The 18819-nt window shown below is 52.8% G+C and overlaps 1 protein-coding gene across 1 annotated transcript in view; it reads right to left on the bottom strand.

Moving 5' to 3' along the window:
* The window catches only part of rev3l (REV3 like, DNA directed polymerase zeta catalytic subunit), a 45495-nt gene that overhangs the window by 21539 nt on the left and 5137 nt on the right, over nt 1-18819 (bottom strand). Inside the window, exons 2-8 of the mRNA XM_062550542.1 lie at nt 7828-8017; nt 7036-7110; nt 5353-5513; nt 2588-2735; nt 2263-2357; nt 636-740; nt 280-364 (exon numbers count right to left, since the gene is read on the bottom strand). Of these exons, the coding sequence (XP_062406526.1) occupies nt 280-364; nt 636-740; nt 2263-2357; nt 2588-2735; nt 5353-5513; nt 7036-7110; nt 7828-8017 (859 nt within the window). The remainder of the gene's footprint in view (nt 1-279; nt 365-635; nt 741-2262; nt 2358-2587; nt 2736-5352; nt 5514-7035; nt 7111-7827; nt 8018-18819) is intronic.

Genomic DNA, 18819 nt, shown 5'->3' with positions numbered 1-18819 from the left:
AGGCCACCCATATAGTCCGTCTCAATGACAACTGGCAGAATGACTGAAGGAGGCTGGGTAAAAGCAAGGTCACAGGAGAGTACACGACTGCTTCAGCCTGCACACATAAAGCTAGCGCTCAAACATTTCAGGTACAATGTATGGACCGAATTTATGAGATTTTTCCCCCAGTGAAACGGAAAGGAAAGGAAGATGAAAAATCCATCACAGCTGGGCAGTATTTGTTGCACTCGCCATGAGAACAAGACATGTCAGAGAATGTCTTTTGTTTTCACTTACACATTGAATGAGTTTTCACGTAGAATCTCCTTGAGTCTCTTCATGAAGATCCTCTCACTCTCCACATCATCTAGCAGCCCGCGATCTGGAACAACATCAGAGGCAGCGGGGAAGCAGTTAGACTTTGATGACCGACGCCAGGTGATTGATCACCTCAGACAGCAGATCTCAATGAAACCCATGATTTTCAACACACAGGTGTACTCTGACTCATTCACGCGGATCCAAGCATGTGTTTTCTCTTTCTCTTTCTCTCTCTTATCGCACAATTAGCCTCCTGTGCTTTGTGAGTCAGACGTCTAACGATCACAGTGAAAGACCCACTTCAAACAATGTGATAGTCGGGCAGCCCTTACCCTGGGAATCGGGGGTTTCGATTTGGGAAGACTCGTTCTTCTCTCTCCGCCGCTGCTTCTCGTCCTCCCAGATGGCCTGTAGTCCCGGGTTCCTCCCTATCTGATCTAGAGGGGAGGCCAGATAGCAAGAATCAGTTCAACTGTCAGCAGTCAGCTCCACTGCTGCTACCCTTTTGCTTGTCACCTTTATCCCACCCTTCAGAAGAAACAACAACCTTACACCCAGTAAACTTAAGTTTTCATATTCTGTTCAAAATGATAGCGACAACAATAAAGACTGTAGGCACAAGAGAGTTAGATGTCACACTTCTCCCATTTTAAAGAGACTTGGTTAATATGTGTGGAAAACAGAGTGGTAAAAACTCAAGGGGGAACAAATAATTTCCTTTCTTCAAACAAGAGCATGCTTTATGTGACAAAAGCAAGCAGTCTGCAGTCTCTGCATTCTGCACAGAGCAAATACGAAACAAGAGAACACACCCTATCTTTCATCCATGTCCTGCTTTTGTCAGTAAAAATGTAGCTTATCAAGGTAAAACAAGATGTTCGGTCATGAAGAAGAAGTTCAATCAAGATGTAGATTTTATTCAGCTGTGCACGGGAGAAGCAATTCACAAGAAGATGCACCAGGCACTCCAGTGTATGCGTATGCGCAAGTCAGAAGACACCAAGAATAGCCAAATCAATGACCTACAGTACATGGCATTAGCAGCATGGAACATAGACTCAGTCAGTAGTGAGATCAACCCAGGTGCCACATATGTGAGAATCATATACAGAGAAAAGTAGAAGAGCTACTTCAGTGTATTCTTATAGACGCACTTATGAAAAAACAGAGAAAGTGAACGCATATAGTTTGGCACTCTCTCACTCTCACGGTGTGTGTGGACACCGTTAACACATGGAGATCTAATGGCAGGGGAGAACAGCAAGCGTCTGTTCCAGGTCAGTCGAGTGAGTGGCGCTTGCTCCATCAGGTCCAAACTCCTTTGTACCGTCATGTTGTCACAAGCAGGCCACTTCTTGGGTCTGTCTCCACTCCTCTCCCTAATCTCCCTCCCTCCCTCCCTCCCTCCCTCCTTCCCTCCCTCCTTCCCTCCCTCCCTCTCTCCACAGCGCCCTCTTCCCTCTCAGATGGGATGTCAGAGGGTATGAGAGGGGGACAGTCCTCTGCGCTGGTCTGTGCCTAGAGAGCGTGTGAGTGGCAGGAGTGTCTCTGATGTGCTACTGTCCTCCTGTGCCTGACCCTACTCTGCCCTGGCCAAGGGGAGACACAGACCCTCTCCAGCAGAGCACCAGGGGAGTCAGAGGAGCCTGACCTACAGGACGTGCTGATGACCTTTACAAACTGGATCAATCAATCCACAAGACTATCACCAGCACTGAGTCTGGCAACATCTCTGTCCCAACTGTATGTCTGGTGCAGATGCTAATGTCGCACCAGACACACACACACACACACACACACACACGTAAAGTTGTGTATTGTGATTATCATACACTTTCAAGCGCTGTATCTGAAGGCTGCGGTGTATAAGATCATGCTGCCATTGCATGTACAACACATTTCAGTTGTGGCATAAAGCTAAAGTCTATGTGTCCAGTGGTTGAGAATAGCGGCCCTTACTCTCGATCTCCAGACGGTTCAGCACGTCTACGGCCACGGCGTCCACCTCCAGCTCACACGTGCTCTGCCTCGCCACCGCCTCCAGAACCAGAGAGCTGAAACACACAGAGAGGACATTAGTGTGTGTGTGTGTGTGTGTGTGTGTGTGTGTGTGTGTGTGTGTGTGTGTGTCTGTGTGTGTGTGTCTGTGTGTGTGTGTCTGTGTGTGTGTGTGTGTGTGTGTGTGTGTGTGTGTGTGTGTGTCTGTGTGTGTGTGTCTGTGTGTGTGTGTGTGTGTGTGTGTGTAGAGAGGAAAGTGTCAAGACTCCAGAGAGAGGTCCCTCACCAGGGCAGTGCGTCCTCATCCCAGCGAGTGAAGGATCCCCCCAGCGCGCTCTCGTTGAGTTTGGAGGTGTTGAGGCTCTTCCAGGGGCACTGGGGGTGCGTGCTGCTGGGGCCCTGACTGCCCCCTGCCACCGCAGAGTCCTCCCCAGCTGGAGCGGCCAAAACACACACACACACACACACACACACACACACACACGCAATTCTGCATGAGTACAATGTCACCTTGGTCCAAAACATTGTGCTAAATAAACGTTTGGGAGCCTCTATCAGTGTGCGGACCTTTATCATGTCTTTTCACTTAATTTTGGTCCAGCACCTGTACTACTGAGATGTGCATTGTGCGCGCATTGTCTTGTTTTTGGATACAAGGTCAACTAAGCAAGGTGGGACTCACTAGAGGCCACTGAGTGAATAAACTGCACCATCAATGGAAATGAACTAAACTGAAAGTACTTCTTCTGCCTTGAGGCCACTGTTTTTTTCCCCACCCTCCGTGTCAGGTGGCGGCGTTCCAAAAGGGGGACTAAAGGAAGAAAAGAAAGAGTGCCCACAGGTGCAGAAGCGTCCCTCTCCCCTGCAAACTCATTTCCTGGGGGATGCCGGTCACCCTGAAGGCCCTTTTGTGTGGAGGAGGACGGCGGTGGTGCGGGCGGGCGGGGGCGGGGCTTTGGGCCTCCGCTAATCTGGACGGGGGGAGGCTCCCCGCCGCTTCATTAACCCCGGGTTCCGGGCCGTCTCCAGCGGGGCCTGTGATGTGGCCGGTGGGCCCCGGTTGGCCAGCTACCTGTCCTCCCACCTCGGCCGCGCACCGCCGGATTAACGCTCATCCCACATCAAACACGGCCGACCCCCCTCTCCCCTCCTCCTCTTCCTCCCTCTCTCTTTTTTCTTCCGCTCCCAATTCCCTACTCATCACTCGCTCACAGATGTGAGAAATAACAACGGAGAGAACAGCAGGGAGAAAGAGGAGGGGGGAAAAGAAAGAGGGAAGATAAATGGACAGAAAGATAAATATTAGAAGATAGCAAACAACAAAGAATAACACAGGAAGTGGGAGGGAAAAGAGAGAGAGAGAGGGGGCTGGGGCTGAAGAAAAGATGAACAAACATAGAAAGAAAAGCAACACTCGAGTGAGGAGGAGGGCGGAAGAGGGAAGACAGACGCGATGAATGAGTGGTCAGCACGACCTTTGACCTCCTCTTTGTGCGGTTATGCTTGCGGCAGACGCCTCGGCACAGCCCTGAGTGAGTGCCTCGTCCACTCTGCCGGGCAGGAGGAGTGCGGCGCGGCCTGTGAGGGAGGGTCCAGGCAGCCTGGCTGTGATTGGAGGAGCAGGAGTTCAGGAGTTGAAGAGAGCACGGCCACTCCGTGTCAGAGGGGAAGTTTGCCTTCACTGAGCACAGCCTCACAGAGACTCAGGCATGAGGCCACGGCACACATGGTGTGTGTGTGTGTGTGTGTGTGTACCGGTGTGTGTGTGTGTGTGTGTGTGTGTGTGTGTGTGTGTGTGTGTGTGTGTGTGGTGGGGGGAGGAGGCTCTGGCAGGGATATTAAGAGTAGGAGCCGCGGGAATGTGCCTCTGGCCTTGAAAACAGTGAGCACAGATACGCTCTCCTGTTGTGAGTCAGTGACTGAGTGTGTGTGAGAGAGTGAGTGAGTGTGTGTGAGTGAGTGTGTGTCTGCCTGCATGAATGAATGCAATGCAATGCAATGTATGTGTACATGAGCACTTGCGCATTCACACACATAAATCCCTCATCTTATGAGTTTGGGTTGCTGTTACAGACAGGCTGTGGCTCATAGCACCTCTGGCATGGTGGGGCAAGGCTCTGTCTGTCCTGTGTGTGTGCGCATGTGGTGTGTGTGTGTGTGTGTGTGTGTGTGTGTGTGTGTGTGTGTGTGCTCAGGCAGGCTTAAGTTCAGCGGTCCTCCACTGCCCCCCTTCTCTCTGCTCTTATCAGCACCCACCTCCCGCTCCACTAAATCTATTACACTAAGCACCCGCGTCTGAGAGACTAACTGCTTACCGCACTCTCAACGGCCGTAGCAGCGCGTGTGTGTGTGTGTGTGTCTGTGTGTGTGTGTGTCTGTTCCTGTGACCTCTTCTCTGTAAAACCACACACAAACACACCCGTGCTGCGGTTTAGTGTGAGCAGGACGCAGGTTGGCTTACAGACACACTCGCTGCTGCTGCTGCTGCACGGATAGCACCTGAGACCCCAGAGGCACATATTTCCACCCAACCTCTGCACCAAACGCAGGCCAGGCAGGGCTGCACATTTCACACACACAAACACACACTTTTCGCACACAGCCACAGAGCACAGCACCAGCACACATGCGAGGTACACAACACAGATCCACTAGACAAGAGCTTCCCAGACTGGAAAGCCAGCCATGATGGCAGACAACACAAAACAACTAACATCAGCACATAGGTAGCTACAGGGCCCGGACAGAAAGCTCAAAATCTTCATCTTCAAAAAAATGTACTGAGCTTAACCACGCCACTTTCACACACAAGCCCATCAACAACTGGGCCTAATTCCACAGATAATGCAATGCAATACGTAGGTCTGTATGAGCAACCCCACATCCAGCAGGCAGTTCTCAACTCTCTTATCCCTGCAAAGGCTAATCTAATGTGTCATCTACCTCTCCTGCATTAACCCAACGAGAGTCTGGACTCCGCAGCATTCCCAAAGCAGCATTCCCAGCATTCCCAAAGTGTCTGTCTGCGCGGTGTGAGTGCGGCTCCGTTACCTTGTGGTGGGCGGCGGCGGAACTTGACGGCTCCCAGGTTGATGAGGTTCATGCCGTACAGGTTGTAGTCGATGAAGAGCTGGAGCAGGTAGGGGATGTGGGCCTCGTGCGGCTGGAAGCTCTTGTTCATCACCGCTCCTCCCTGCAGCAGCTCACACACCCTGGGAACAGCACAGCAGAGACACAGCAGCTCAACACACTTAGTCCATTCAGTAAAGCACAGCAGCTCAACACACTTAGTCCATTCAGTAAAGCAAAGCAGCTCAACACATCTCAGTCCATTCAGTAAAGCACAGCAGCTCAACACATCTCAGTCCATTCAGTAAAGCACAGCAGCTCAACACACTTAGTCCATTCAGTAAAGCACAGCAGCTCAACACATCTCAGCCCATTCAGTAAAGCACAGCAGCTCAACACATTCAGTAAAGCACAGCAGCTCAACACATCTCAGCCCATTCAGTAAAGCACAGCAGCTCAACACATCTCAGCCCATTCAGTAAAGCACAGCAGCTCAACACATTCAGTAAAGCACAGCAGCTCAACACATCTCAGTCCATTCAGTAAAGCACAGCAGCTCAACACACTTAGTCCATTCAGTAAAGCACAGCAGCTCAACACATTCAGTAAAGCACAGCAGCTCAGCACTATCGCCCACTCTGCTGAAGAGCCGACACATACACATCTACAGTGTATCATGTCCTAATACAACACATAATAGACAGACGATTGTGCTGGCTCAAACACCCACAAGTCTGGTAGCTAGTATACTCAGAGGAAATGTTCTTGAAGGTAAGGCACTATTCAAGTATCCTTCCTGCCTTCCTGTGGTAACAAGTCATTCCAATATGGGGGAAAAGCATCAGCACACTAAGGGAATAACTAATGACTATTAATCAGCTGAGATGTGCTCTGGTGAAGAGTGCATGACTGAAATATTGCCTGATTTGCAATTCCTCCAAGAAAAATGCTAATGCATGCTGTGCACAGCATCACGGGCCTCTGCATCTCAGCCTATCAAACAGCCCTCTTCAACAAGAATGGAATCAAAGTGTCTGAGTGATCCTCGCTGTCCAGGAGGGACTGTGTGATCAGAGCCTCGTCTCCAGTGTCACCTTTTAGGCTGAGGGTGACCACATACACAGCAAACAGGCGGCTTCATGTGCGTCAGAGTTACTGTGGTGCGCTAGAGGAAGTGGAGAATAATGCTGAGTTGTTCCACTGCCCCTCTAGCCCACTGCAGACACACACACACACACACACACACACACACACAGATACACACACACACACACACAGACACACACACACCTCCACTAGCTGGTGCTTTCAAAGACTAAAAATAGATGCCGAATGCAGCCCATCTCTCCTGTGCAGTCATCCCCATCTCCCTCTCTCACAGAGCCACAGCACAGCACAGACATAGACACAGATACAGACACAGCACAGCACAGCACAGCACAGCACAAGACACAGATACAGACACAGGCACAGCACAGACATAGATACAGATAAAGGCACATCACAGCACAGACACAGACACAGCTGATCATGACCGCTACTATGAGCTGCAGGGCTGCACTTAACACACTTCAACCCCACAGGAAAATCAACATGCATGAATTAACCAGACTGTGGGCTGCATGTGACAACACCATCAGGCTTTGTTGACCGAGCCATACTGACCTCTTAACCATCTGCGGATTGTACAGGTAGATCTTCATGAAGGGCTTCTCTTTGGCGTGGTACCCATAGAAAGGCCTGCGTGAGCACAAAGGAGAGGAGACAGCAAGTCATAAACTCCCTGAGCCATCCCATAATAGGGCCTGCCACACTGCAACACAGACTAGAGGTCATCCAGAGATAAGTGCAGGCACTTTTATGAGGAGGATTTAGATAGGAGGGAAATGGCAAGCAGGGACTAACTCAGCGGTGTCGTTCACAATCCCTTGTTCACCTACTGTGACATATCACAACCAAAACAGCAGGGTTGATATTTCAGCACGACTTCTGTCTGGAAACCGTGGCGTTCTTTTTAATGCGTTAGAGGGACACTTCACTGATTAGCATTAAGCTTTGTATCTTTAGAAAACCAGTCATGTTTTTGAATGGTCATGCATCATTCCCTCAGTTTGCCTTGAGATGGGAGAAATACAGATTTCAATGAAACCCATGAATAGGACTTCCTGCTTTCAATGATGTGAAATGATGATTTTTACATCATTGAAAGCAGGAAGTCCTACATTGAAATCCGTATTTCTCCCATCTCAAGGCAAACTGAGGAAATGATGCACGACCATTTTAAAACATGACTGGTTTTCTAAAGATACAAAGCTTAATGCTAATCGGGGAAGTGTCCCTTTAGAGGGGAGTTGGGGCGGGGGGGTTATCAACATAACATGGGACTGAACAATAGCAGGAGCTCTGTGTGTGTGACAGATGACAATAGAAAGGCAAAACCGTGTTGAGTTGACTTACATGCCAGACACCAGCGTCACCTTGAAGACGTGCTGGGCGTTGGAGGAAGGGTTGCCCATGGAGACGTTGAGGGCTCTGTCGATGCTGTAGGCCACCTGGTGCAGGTAGCGCTCGGGCTGCGCGCTGATGCCATCGTACGGGACGTAAATGTAGGGGAAGATGCCGTGGAGGTGCAGACACGTCTTCTGGCCTGAGAACACACAGAGTGGACACAGCCCCTTTACAAGAGTGGACACATCCCCTTTAAGGAACAGGCAAAAAGTGGACACAGTCCCTTGAAGGACCAGGCTCAGATCAACACAAAGAGTGGACACAGCCCCTTTAAAGGGACACTTCACCGATTAGCATTAAGCTTTGTATCTTTAGAAAACCAGTCATGTTTTTGAATGGTAGTGCATCATTCCCTTAGTTTGCCTTGAGATGGGAGAAATACGGATTTCAATGTTGGACTTCCTGCTTTTAAATGATGTAAAAATGATCATTTTACATCATTGAAAGCAGGAAGTCCTATTCATGGGTATCATTGAAATCCGTATTTCTCCCATCTCAAGGCAAACTGAGGGAATGATGCGCGACCATTCAAAAACATGACTGGTTTTCCAAAGATACCAAGCTTAATGCTAATCGGTGAAGTGTCCCTTTAAGAAACAGGCACAGATTCTCTGAGCAGCAACATGATGAATGAACTGGAACAAACAGCACTATGATCCCTGCATAACCAATTGCACATTCTTTTTGAACAGTGACTGTTCACAGCTTCAAAGCATGCGCTTCTCCCTGACGATCACGCAAAGATTTTTTTCCTTCATTTTTTTTTTTTTCGATTTCCAGAGGACAGCCCATCAGCAGTATTGGCATCATGTACTTTCTAGCCACGCAAAAAATCAGATGACCTGCCACTGGCCAAGCCCAGCCAACAACAGCCTAATGAATTGAGTGCCGGCCGTGTACCGTCCTGATTGATTGGCCCGGGCCGTGTAAAGCATACCATTAGCTAAATCACCGCGTGTGTGTGTGTGTGTGTGTGTGTGGCGCTCCGAGGAGCCCCGCGTGGTGGAAGTGATTGCCTATGAGGTCACCGGGCGCACTAAAAATAGCGCGGCCCTGAGTGCCCAGGCACAAACAGCGGCTCCATTAGGGCCAGAGTGGGACCGTTCAAAGCATCCGTCTGCTGCCAAAGCCCCCGCAGGCCCGCGCATGAAACGGCGTCTTAAAAGACGGGACGGCTCGAGTCGTGTCCTCAGCAGGGCGCTCCTCGGCGGCCACTGACCAGAGACGTGGACGCAGATCCATAAAGCAGAATTGCTATGCTCGCTAATGAAGAGTAATGCGCCGCAGAAGATGCAGAGGCAGCAGGAATGTGTGTGTGTGTGTGTGTGTGTGTGTGTGTGTGCTGAATATGAACACGCCCAGGACAGGAGCGCTATGGAAACACACCCTTAGCGCTGTGCTGCTGCTGGCCAACTAGCACAGCTGATGGAGCAGACTGCTCTTACCGTCGGGACTGGAGGAGGGTCAACATGACCACTCTACAGGTCCACACACTCATCCCATGCCACAGCATCCTCCTCATATATTAACACACACACACACACACACACACACACACACACACACACACACACACCCATCTGTTGCCACAAGCAGAGACAAAGCCCTGGCATCATTACACACATTTTGCTATTTTTTGCTAAAGCGGAGGCATCCACCACAGCCACGACCATCTGCATGCCAGTGGCCACCACCTGGGTGGCGCCAGCCTGCACCTCCGCCTGTCCACATTAGAGACGGTGGGCACACCAGGTGTGCCTGGGAGGGGGGTGGGTTTAGTGTTGTGCCAGGAGTTCCAGCATGTTCATCAGCCACCCCTGCTGGGGCACACACACACACACACACACACACACACACACACACACACACACACACACACACACACACAGTTCAGGATGCCCATGCTGGTGGCACTGCCCACACGTGCTCCATTATACCAACACAGCACAAACACGGGCGCCTCCAGAGGACCGCAGCGCTGCCGAGAGGGGTCCAGCACAGAGGGGCTCATGGCAGGCAGGCCGGTGTGCCTCTGCAGGGTCCCCATGGAGCTAGCCTGAAGCTACATCGCCGCTAGCGTCCACCTCTCCGCTGCCCTCCCGGTCCAGCCTCTGACGGCCACCGTTAGATCCGCAGGGCTCCCCCGAGAGTCCGTACCCACGCAGCAGCAGCTCAGAGCAGGCGGGCGGCGTGAGAGAGGAGGGGTGCCCGCGAGAGCTGGGCGCGGAGGGGGAGGGGGCTCGCTGGTTGACAGGGCTCCCTGGTGGCGCGAGGACGCACGAGGAAGAGAGACGCTGGCACAGAGCCAGACGTTTCCCTCGAGGACGGACGGGCAGGACTAAACGCCACGCACAAGCACACGCACCGGGACAACAGCTGGGGTGAACCCTCGGGGAGTCGCCGGCACCGCCAGGATGAGCAAAAGGAGCAGACAGGCTCTGTGTGTGTGTGTGTGTGCGCGCGCGCAAACGCATGTGCACAAGAGACCTCGGCAGCACCGGTAGAGAGTGGCTGCTCCTGCTGCAGTTGCTAGGTAACGTGTGTGGTGAGCGGCGGGGAGGTGGACAGGGCTGATTCTACCCAGCTGCCTGGAACTGGGGGGGAAAGGGAAAGCATGAGACAGAGAAAATGGGCTTTTGGAAAGAAAAAAAAAAAACGAAAGGAAAGAAAAGGGGGTGAAAAAAAAGGTATGACTCACTGACATTAAGCCCATGCTTTCGCAATATCACCCTACACACAATAACGCCCAATAAAATGCAGAAAAAACACACACACACACACACACACACACACGTGACATGGAGAAGGAGGTGGAGAGGGAGGGCACTTGATCAAGGAGGGCCAAGGAGAGAACAATGTTGTGAGGGACTCAGGGAGAGCGGAGCTGGGAGTGTGAGGAGCTTCCTGTCCACAGCTGAAAGGGCTTTCCTCTTCCTCTTCCCCTCCTCCTGAGTGAATGAAAGGCAGTGAGGGAGAGATAAAGAGAGAGCGAGAGAGAGAGAGAGAGAGAGAGAGTGTGAGAGAGAGAGAGAGAGAGAGAGAGACGCTGTCTCCACTGCAGCACAGAGCAGCAGCAGAGGCAGCAACAGCAGCAGCAGCAGCAGCCCTGCACGTGAGCAAAGCATGTGCCTGAACAGCCCCCTCCTCTCTCCCTCTCTCTACGTCATTCCATTCTGCACCTCCCCCCACCTCTCTCTCTCTCCTCTCTTCCTGTGCCAGTCTTGAGTCCAGGTCAGATCAATGACACAGTGCCTCTCAGCAGACACACACACACACACACACACACATACACACACACACACACACACACACACACACACACACACACATAGTATGGTGTCATGTAATGGAGTAGGAATGACTGGGCTGGAATGACTACACCACCCTCACCCTCACCACCACCCTCACTAGCACCACCCCCAGCGGGCACTTCCTCATTCCACTCATGACCTCTCCCTCGCCCACCACCGGCTCATCTCTGCCCGCCTGCCTGGACGCTCGTAGCACAGACAGAGCGCGGGCCTTGTCTGTGATGAATGCCCATTCACACGGCCACCCTGATTGATGGCAGGAAGGGCAGCCTGACGGAGCTGCAGGGCTCGGGGGGATGGAGGAGGTGGTGGTGCTGGTGCTGGTGCTGGTGGAGGAGGTGGTGAGGAGGTGGTGAGGAGGAGGGGGTGAGGAGGAGGGGGTGAGGAGGAGGTGGTGAGGAGGAGGTGGTGAGGAGGAGGGGGGGGCTTGAGGCTGCCTGTGAGGGGGGCCTCGGTAGCCCCTCGCGGGGCCTGCAGGTGTGACCCCCGGCACCAGGGTGTGCTGGGAGCCGTCAGGCGGAGCGTAAATAAAAGGCAGATAGAGCGGCGGCGCTGGAGGGAGGAGAGGGATGGAGGGAGGAGAGGGATGGAGGGAGGAGAGGGCTGGAGGGAGGAGAGGGATGGGGGGAGGAGAGGGATGGGCTCGGAGCACTTGGCCCAGAGACAGACACAGCTACGGGGCGTTCCTGCAGGTCAGCTTAAGGACGCATAGACAGCTTTATCATGAAGCGGCCGCCGTGATGGATGGCATCTGTGCTCTAGCCGTGATTTCATTTTCTGACCGAGAGGCGGGCGGAGGAAGACCCAGTGTGTGTGTGTGTGTGTGTGTGTGTGAGAGAGGAACTGGGCAGCGGATAATATCCTCATACTCCACATTACACCACCCCGTCACCCACCCAGTGAACCACACTCACACCCAAACACACACACACACACAGGGAAGAGTACAGTAAGCAGTGTGAGGTGCTGCTCTCTCCCTCTCTCTCTCTCACACTCACACACACACCACACTAATCACACACACACCACACTCACACCACACAAATCACACACAGGGCCATCCTGGCAGTGAGCCAAGTAGATGAGCCAGAAGGAGTAGCTGTGTGGATAACTCTGTGTGTGTGTGTGTGTGTGTGTGTGTGTGTGTGTGTGTGTGAGTCTGTACAGAGAGAGGGGTCAGCCAGTGCATGGAGCAGAGGATCTAATATAAGCAAGACTGCACATGCAGCTCTTTCTCCAGCCACCTCCACAGCTGCAGCCTCTCCTGTGGCCTATCGCACTACTACGGTAGCGTCATGAGACGCCACACGGTTAGAGGTCAGTGATGCCTGGACCAGTGTCCAATAAGCCGTCTGTGTTGACACCGGCAGCCCTCTCGTACGCGCCGCAATTCCCGTAACGAGTTAACTGCCACGGGGCGCGTGGAGGGCGGCCGCTCGATCGCGTGGCGTCCAGACAGCGTTCTCGTCTCAGACGCATTAGTGCAAATGTCAGGGCGAGCCATCGCTATTGTTCCAACGCGGCCGGTCTCCGTTCGCCGACGCTGCACCACGGTCGCTGCAGCCAGGTGGACAGGGCTGTGGGACACAACAGTCCAAACCCAACAGTAAGCGCATTGTGGTCTCCGACAAAAATCCTCCCGAAAGAAAAAAAACAGGCGAGCTGGGGAATACAAGGACAAGCAAGAGAGAGCCTCTGTGTTTCCTCTTTGAATGAAGAAGAAAGGAAATCGAGCAAACAACACCGTTGATGCGCAATCAGTGTTGAGATTCTGGATGAACACAGAAACGTGACTTGTGAAGTGTGTGTGTGTCTAGGAGGAAGAGCAAACATCTAGCGAAGCACTGCAGGCAGCAAGAACAAAGGGAATGAGAAAGAGAGAGAGAGGAAGAAAGAGAGAGAGAGAGAGTGAGCGTGTGTGTGAGGAGAGAGGCAGAGCGAATGAGAGAGGGTGTTTGAGGCCACAGTGACGACAGCGGGGAGAGGAGGAGGCAAGACGAGGCACGAAAGAAAAAAGCAAAGCGAAACGTCAACGGCCATGCCTTCAATCTCAGCCTCTCCAACAGCTTTCGCCCAATCAGGTGCTCTCGGGAGGGTACGGGGCCAAGAGTGAACGCTTAGCGCAGGGAAACAAGCCGCGGACAACTGGGCCTGTGCTTCATCAGCCAATTACCCAGAATTCTCGGGGAGCTATCCATCTTCCCACGCCCAGCAATAAGAGGCTGTCTGGCCAGAGCAGGAGCATGGCACAGAGATCATCTACAGCACTGCCACAGCACAGCATAGCACACTGCCGCCCCTAGTGAATCATGCAGACAGGAAAGGGTTAAATTAGCAAATGCTCTGCAGTGGAAAACAAAGGCAGAATCTCTGTCAGTGGCACAGCCTATATATGCTGAACGAGTGTGGGTGTGAGTGTGTGTGCGTATGTATATGTATGTGCATATGTATGTGTGTGTGTGTGTGAGAGAGAGAGAGAGAAAGTGAGAGGAAGTGAGTGAGAGAGAGGGAGAGAATAACAAGGATGAGAGAGGGGGAGGAGTGCAGACACTGGTGCAGACCTAATGACACACACACACACACACACACAGAGCATGATGGCGGGCCGGCTCCAGTGGCTATTTGTGGCGGTGTTGGGTGGAAGGTTAACCGCTGAGCCGGGCTGGGCGGCACAGGACAGCTGAAGAGGTCAGTAGCCTTCAAACCAGCTTGTTTATCTGCCACACGACAGACAGTTAAGACAGCGCTGTCTGTGTGCGTGTGCGTGTGTTTGTGTGTGTGTTTGTGTACAGTGTCAGTGTGTGTGTGTGTGTGTGTGTGTGTGTGTGTGTGTGTGTGTGTGTGTGTGTGCGCGCATATTGTCCAGAATGCCTCCATGGGTAAGACATGAATCGATTCTGCTTCCATGCGCCATTCTCAGGGAGAGCCAGAGCCAGACAGATGGTTGGTTGCTTTATGGATTAAGCGTTTTGCAGAGTCAACATGACACGTCCATCATCACTGTCCAGGCACTGCTTGACCTCTCCATGTGTCCCTGGCTCTTCAGGAGCGCTGAAGACCCCCCCACCCTCAGGGCAATGGTCACTGCAGGCCCAGAGGCTGATCGGCAGGCCGGTGGTCGGTCAGGCATTCTGTGCATCTCTCCTCCTGTGTCAGTGGCTCCATTGTGTCAGTGGCTCCATTGTGTCAGTGCAGTCAGGCCTGCCGTGATGGTGTGCTGCGATCAACACAGCAGTCTCTCCGCCCACCACCGCGCCTGAGTGAGGCTGGCAGCAGCACACAGACACACAGTGCCGCCACTGAGCTCAACTGAGCAGGGCTGGGCTGGGCTGGGTTGGGTTGTTGTGCTGGGTTGTTTTGCTGGGCTGTGCGGCAGAGTGCTGTGTGATGTGTTGCTCTGTGTTTACCATGGCAGGCTGTTTCTAGGGCTCACACTCTCACTCTCTCCCTCTCCCTCACTCACTCACTCACTCACTCGCTCGCTCGCTCTGGTGGCTGGTGTGCTTTCAGTCTCTGACTGGCAGTCTGCTCGCTCTCTCTCTCTCTCTCTCTCTGTTCTACTTTCCTTTTCTCCCCACTATCCCTCTATCTATCTGGCTGGTGATCTATTGGCTCTCTTTTTGTCTCTTCTTGTATACCTCTCTCTCCTTCTATCATTCTCTCTTACCCACTCTCTCTCTCTCCTTCCCTCTCTCCCTCTCTCTCTGGCTGTCAGTCTGCTGGCTCACTCTCTGGCTCTTACTTCTCTCTCTCTCTCTCTCCCTCAGGCATCCAGAAGGCTCCGGTGACACTGACCTCATTCCCCATTGATTTCCGGCTCCTGCTCGGTAACTCCTCCTGCCCGCCTACCCGCCGCCCGCCCGCCCCCACGAACCCCTCTGCCAGCGCAGAGAAGCAACACCCACATGCTGCTCACAAGCTAGCTCATGGAAAAATGTGAACCAACACTCTCCCTCTCTCTCTCTCTCCCTCCCTCTCTGCCTCTCTCTCTCCCCCTGTCTCCGTGTGGGTCCAGCTCAGTGGCTGACCAAAAACAGCAGGCTAAACCACACTGCATCACAACTGGGAAGACGCTGGACTTCCCAAAACTCTCACCATCACATCCCAAATAAAGCACCATCACTGACTGACCTGCTGGACTGATTGACAGCTGAAATGGGGAGTCCAGGACATGGACGAACTGGTGGACACTGAGCACCTCTGGAGAGGACTCCTCCACACACCCTGCGGAGGGACGGCTCACAGCGGAGGCACCGACAGCCTGCCGTGCTAATGATTAGCCTGAAGGTAATTCTTAATGGCGAACAGCATGGGCTGGATGGACAGAGGTCACCGTGCCCAACTGAGATGGAGACGGGGACACAGGCAGGTCAGGTCAGAGGGTGTCCACGTCCAGCTGCGTGCGCGCGCACACACACACACACACGCACACACACACACACACACACACACACACACGGAGAGACAAGCAGGGCTGCAGGTCTGGATGTTGATAGGAAAATGCTTGGGGACCATTTTTTTGTCTGGCTTTTCCCCTTTCCATTATGAAGGCAAAAAACTGGCGCTCTCAATAGAATTCACCAGGATTTTCTTTCAAACCGTGCCAGACAGAGAGAGAGACAGAGAGAAAAGGGAGAGAGCCTATTTCTGACAGGCAGAGCCATTTAGCTGTCTGAGCTGCAGACTCTGTGGTCGTCCTCTCTCTCCCAGCTCACGACCAACCAGACAAAGGCCACATGTGTGTGACCACAGCCCACGGCCGTGTCCCTCGGAGAGACCCAGAGCAGGGGGCAGGACCGGGGGAAGGACGTCCTCACCAGAGCCCTGGGGCAGTGGGACCTGGACTGCACACATACACACACACACACGCACACAGCAGACGCCCGGTTTGTCGCCGCCCCAGTGAAGACGCCAAGCAGCTTTTAGGGCTGACCACGTGCAATTAAAACTGACCGGGTGGCTGCCACACGGGACGAGCAGAGAATCGGATGGAAAGACACAAATCACGAGTGAGGGATGTGGTCACTCTCCTGGGGATGCGCACACACACACGTACACACGTACACACACACACAGACACACACACGCACACACACACACTAAACTGCGGAAGCCAATATGAGTCACGCAGCTCTGGGCTGAGCCACCAGGCCGGCAAAGACCAACACGGAGAGGGACATGGAGGTGGCCTGCAGACTGAGTGACCGCTGCCCCTTACACTCCTGGTCTGCTCCTGCAATGGTCAGCACAGGCCACCATCTAAAGGAGAGAGAGAGACAGGTGTGGCAGCTGTGTGTGTCTGTGTGGAAGACAGAGAGCACGTGTGTATCTGTGTGTGTGGAGTGAATATCAGTAAGTGACACAGAGAGAAAGTGAGCATGTGCGTTTGTGCTCGTGCTTGTGTGTGCATGTGAGTGAGAGAGAGTGTGTGTGTGTGTGTGTGTGTGTGTGTGTGTGTGTGTGTGTGTGTGTGAAAATGGCAGGGTTTCTCTTGGGTTCAGGTGAAAGGCCACGGTGACAGCAGCAATCTGCTCCGCCTCACTGACCACACCGGGCTTGACCACACCACAGGACACCGCGCAGAGCTAACAGAGAGTGACATGACTTACTGAGAGAGAGAGAGAGAGAGAGAGAGAGAGAGAGAGAGAGAGAGAGAGAGAGAGAGAGAGAGAAAGGAGTGATAGATGGAGAGGAGAACAGCAGAGTGATTAGATAACCTGCAAGACTACAGCTAAACTGATTTGGAAGGACAAGGAGATGACCTAGTTATCAGTTTGACCACAGTCCAGTCCTTCAGCCTCCTTCAGGATGGACGGTCAGTAGAAACCCAGAACACAGACAGAGAGAGCCCACGCACGTGGGCAGACAAAGAGAAAGGGAGACTCATGGCGCTGCTGGACGCTGCTGGACGGTGTCCGACACCCCGGCGCAGACGTGCGATGGGCCCCCGCGGAGCCGTGCGAGACCGAGTGAGCAGCTGCCAGGCGGGCAGGACTCTCTCTGGCCCCGTGCCTCCCCCGCGCCCGCGCGCCGTTTGATATTCACCGCATGCCTCACTGGCACACATCATAGAGCCGCGCACCGCGCGCACCCCATTGGTGCATTTAGTCAAAGAGAGAGAGAGATTGGAGAGAAGAAATGAAGGAGGCATACTGTAAGGTTTAGAAATGACTTGCCACAGTATGGAATAAGGTTTATAAATGGCTTGCCACAGTATGGAGTAAGATTTATAAATGGCTTGCTTGCCACAGTATGGAGTAAGGTTTATAAATGGCTTGCCACAGTATAGAGTAAGGTTTATAAATGGCTTGCCACAGTATAGTGTAAGGTTTATAAATGGCTTGCCACAGTATAGAATAAGGTTTATAAATGGCTTGTCACAGCAGGGAGTAAGGTTTATAAATGGCTTGTCACAGCAGGGAGTAAGGTTTATAAATGGCTTGCCACAGCAGAGAGTTTGGTAAATATGCACCATTTTATGTTATCAAAATAGGTACAGTGAAAGCACAGGAAATGCTCCTCCAGTTCCTAATTGAATTGCCCTATTGTGCATTCCTTCGCTGGTGTCAAAAGCAAGCCGGGCTTCATTTAGAAACAAGCGAGGCTATTTATAGCGTGGGGCTTCTAGAAGCCCCTGTTCCCCTCCCCCCCTTCAGATGAGCCTCCTTTATGAGGAGTGCGAGGGTGTGCTGTATGCACTGCAGAGCACCAGCTCAGAGCGCCCCAATCCACCAGCACCGCTACACACCAGTACCCACCGCAAGCACCCATACGCTGAGGAGGAGGAGGAGGAGGAGGGGAACCACATCAGCACATTCTTTACCAGCTTTACCATGAAAACAATAGTGCTCCAACCAAAAAGCCTCCTTAAACTTAAACAGTCAATGCAATTCACTCCCATTTAAGTTAGAGTGTGTGTGTGTGTGTGTGTGTGTGTGTGTGTGTGTGTGTGTTTTAGATGGTGCAGCTCCTTAGCATTCACTCCTTTGCAGCTCACAAGGTTTCTGTGCCAAATTCTCCTGTACTTTCTAATGAGGTCTTAATCTGTCAGGAGCACCAAGACCACTTCTCCACCAACAGCCAGGGATTGGAGACAATAGCATTAGTGCGCCTCAGGCAGGACAGGGCAGGACAGGGCAGGGCACAGAGCAGAGCCGGACTAGCCTGGCCCACCCCCTGGGTCCCTCCTCCTGCTAGATGGCAAGACGGAGTGAGTGAGCAGGACGCCCACCCACAGAAAGAGCCCAATCAAAAGAGGTGTGCCAGAATGCACTGGAAAACCCACAAAATGGCACATGCTGGGGCACATCAGCAACCGCTCCAACATTTTTGTGTGCGCTTGTGTGCGTGTGTGAGTGTGTGTGTGTGTGTGAGAGAGTGCGTGTGTGTGTGTGGGGGAGAGTGTGTATATATGTGGGGGCATAACATGTGGGAGCTGGCACATCACTAATAGAGAGATAAACAGGTCTGACACAAGGCCTCTGCTCTGAGCAAGTGTACATGCCTGTGTGGGGGACTGCAGTGAGTGTGCTGCCGCTGGTCCGCCATCACCACTCACTTGCTGTGCTGACTCGGGTGAAATGCCCATTCATCACGGAGTGGCACACCCTCCGAGTGGGGCGCAGACCTA

This window comes from Sardina pilchardus, chromosome 12, assembly GCF_963854185.1.
Source record: "Sardina pilchardus chromosome 12, fSarPil1.1, whole genome shotgun sequence".
NCBI lineage: Eukaryota > Metazoa > Chordata > Actinopteri > Clupeiformes > Clupeidae > Sardina > Sardina pilchardus.
Note: the sequence above shows the minus strand (reverse complement) of the source record. Positions and strands in the feature narration are given on the sequence as shown.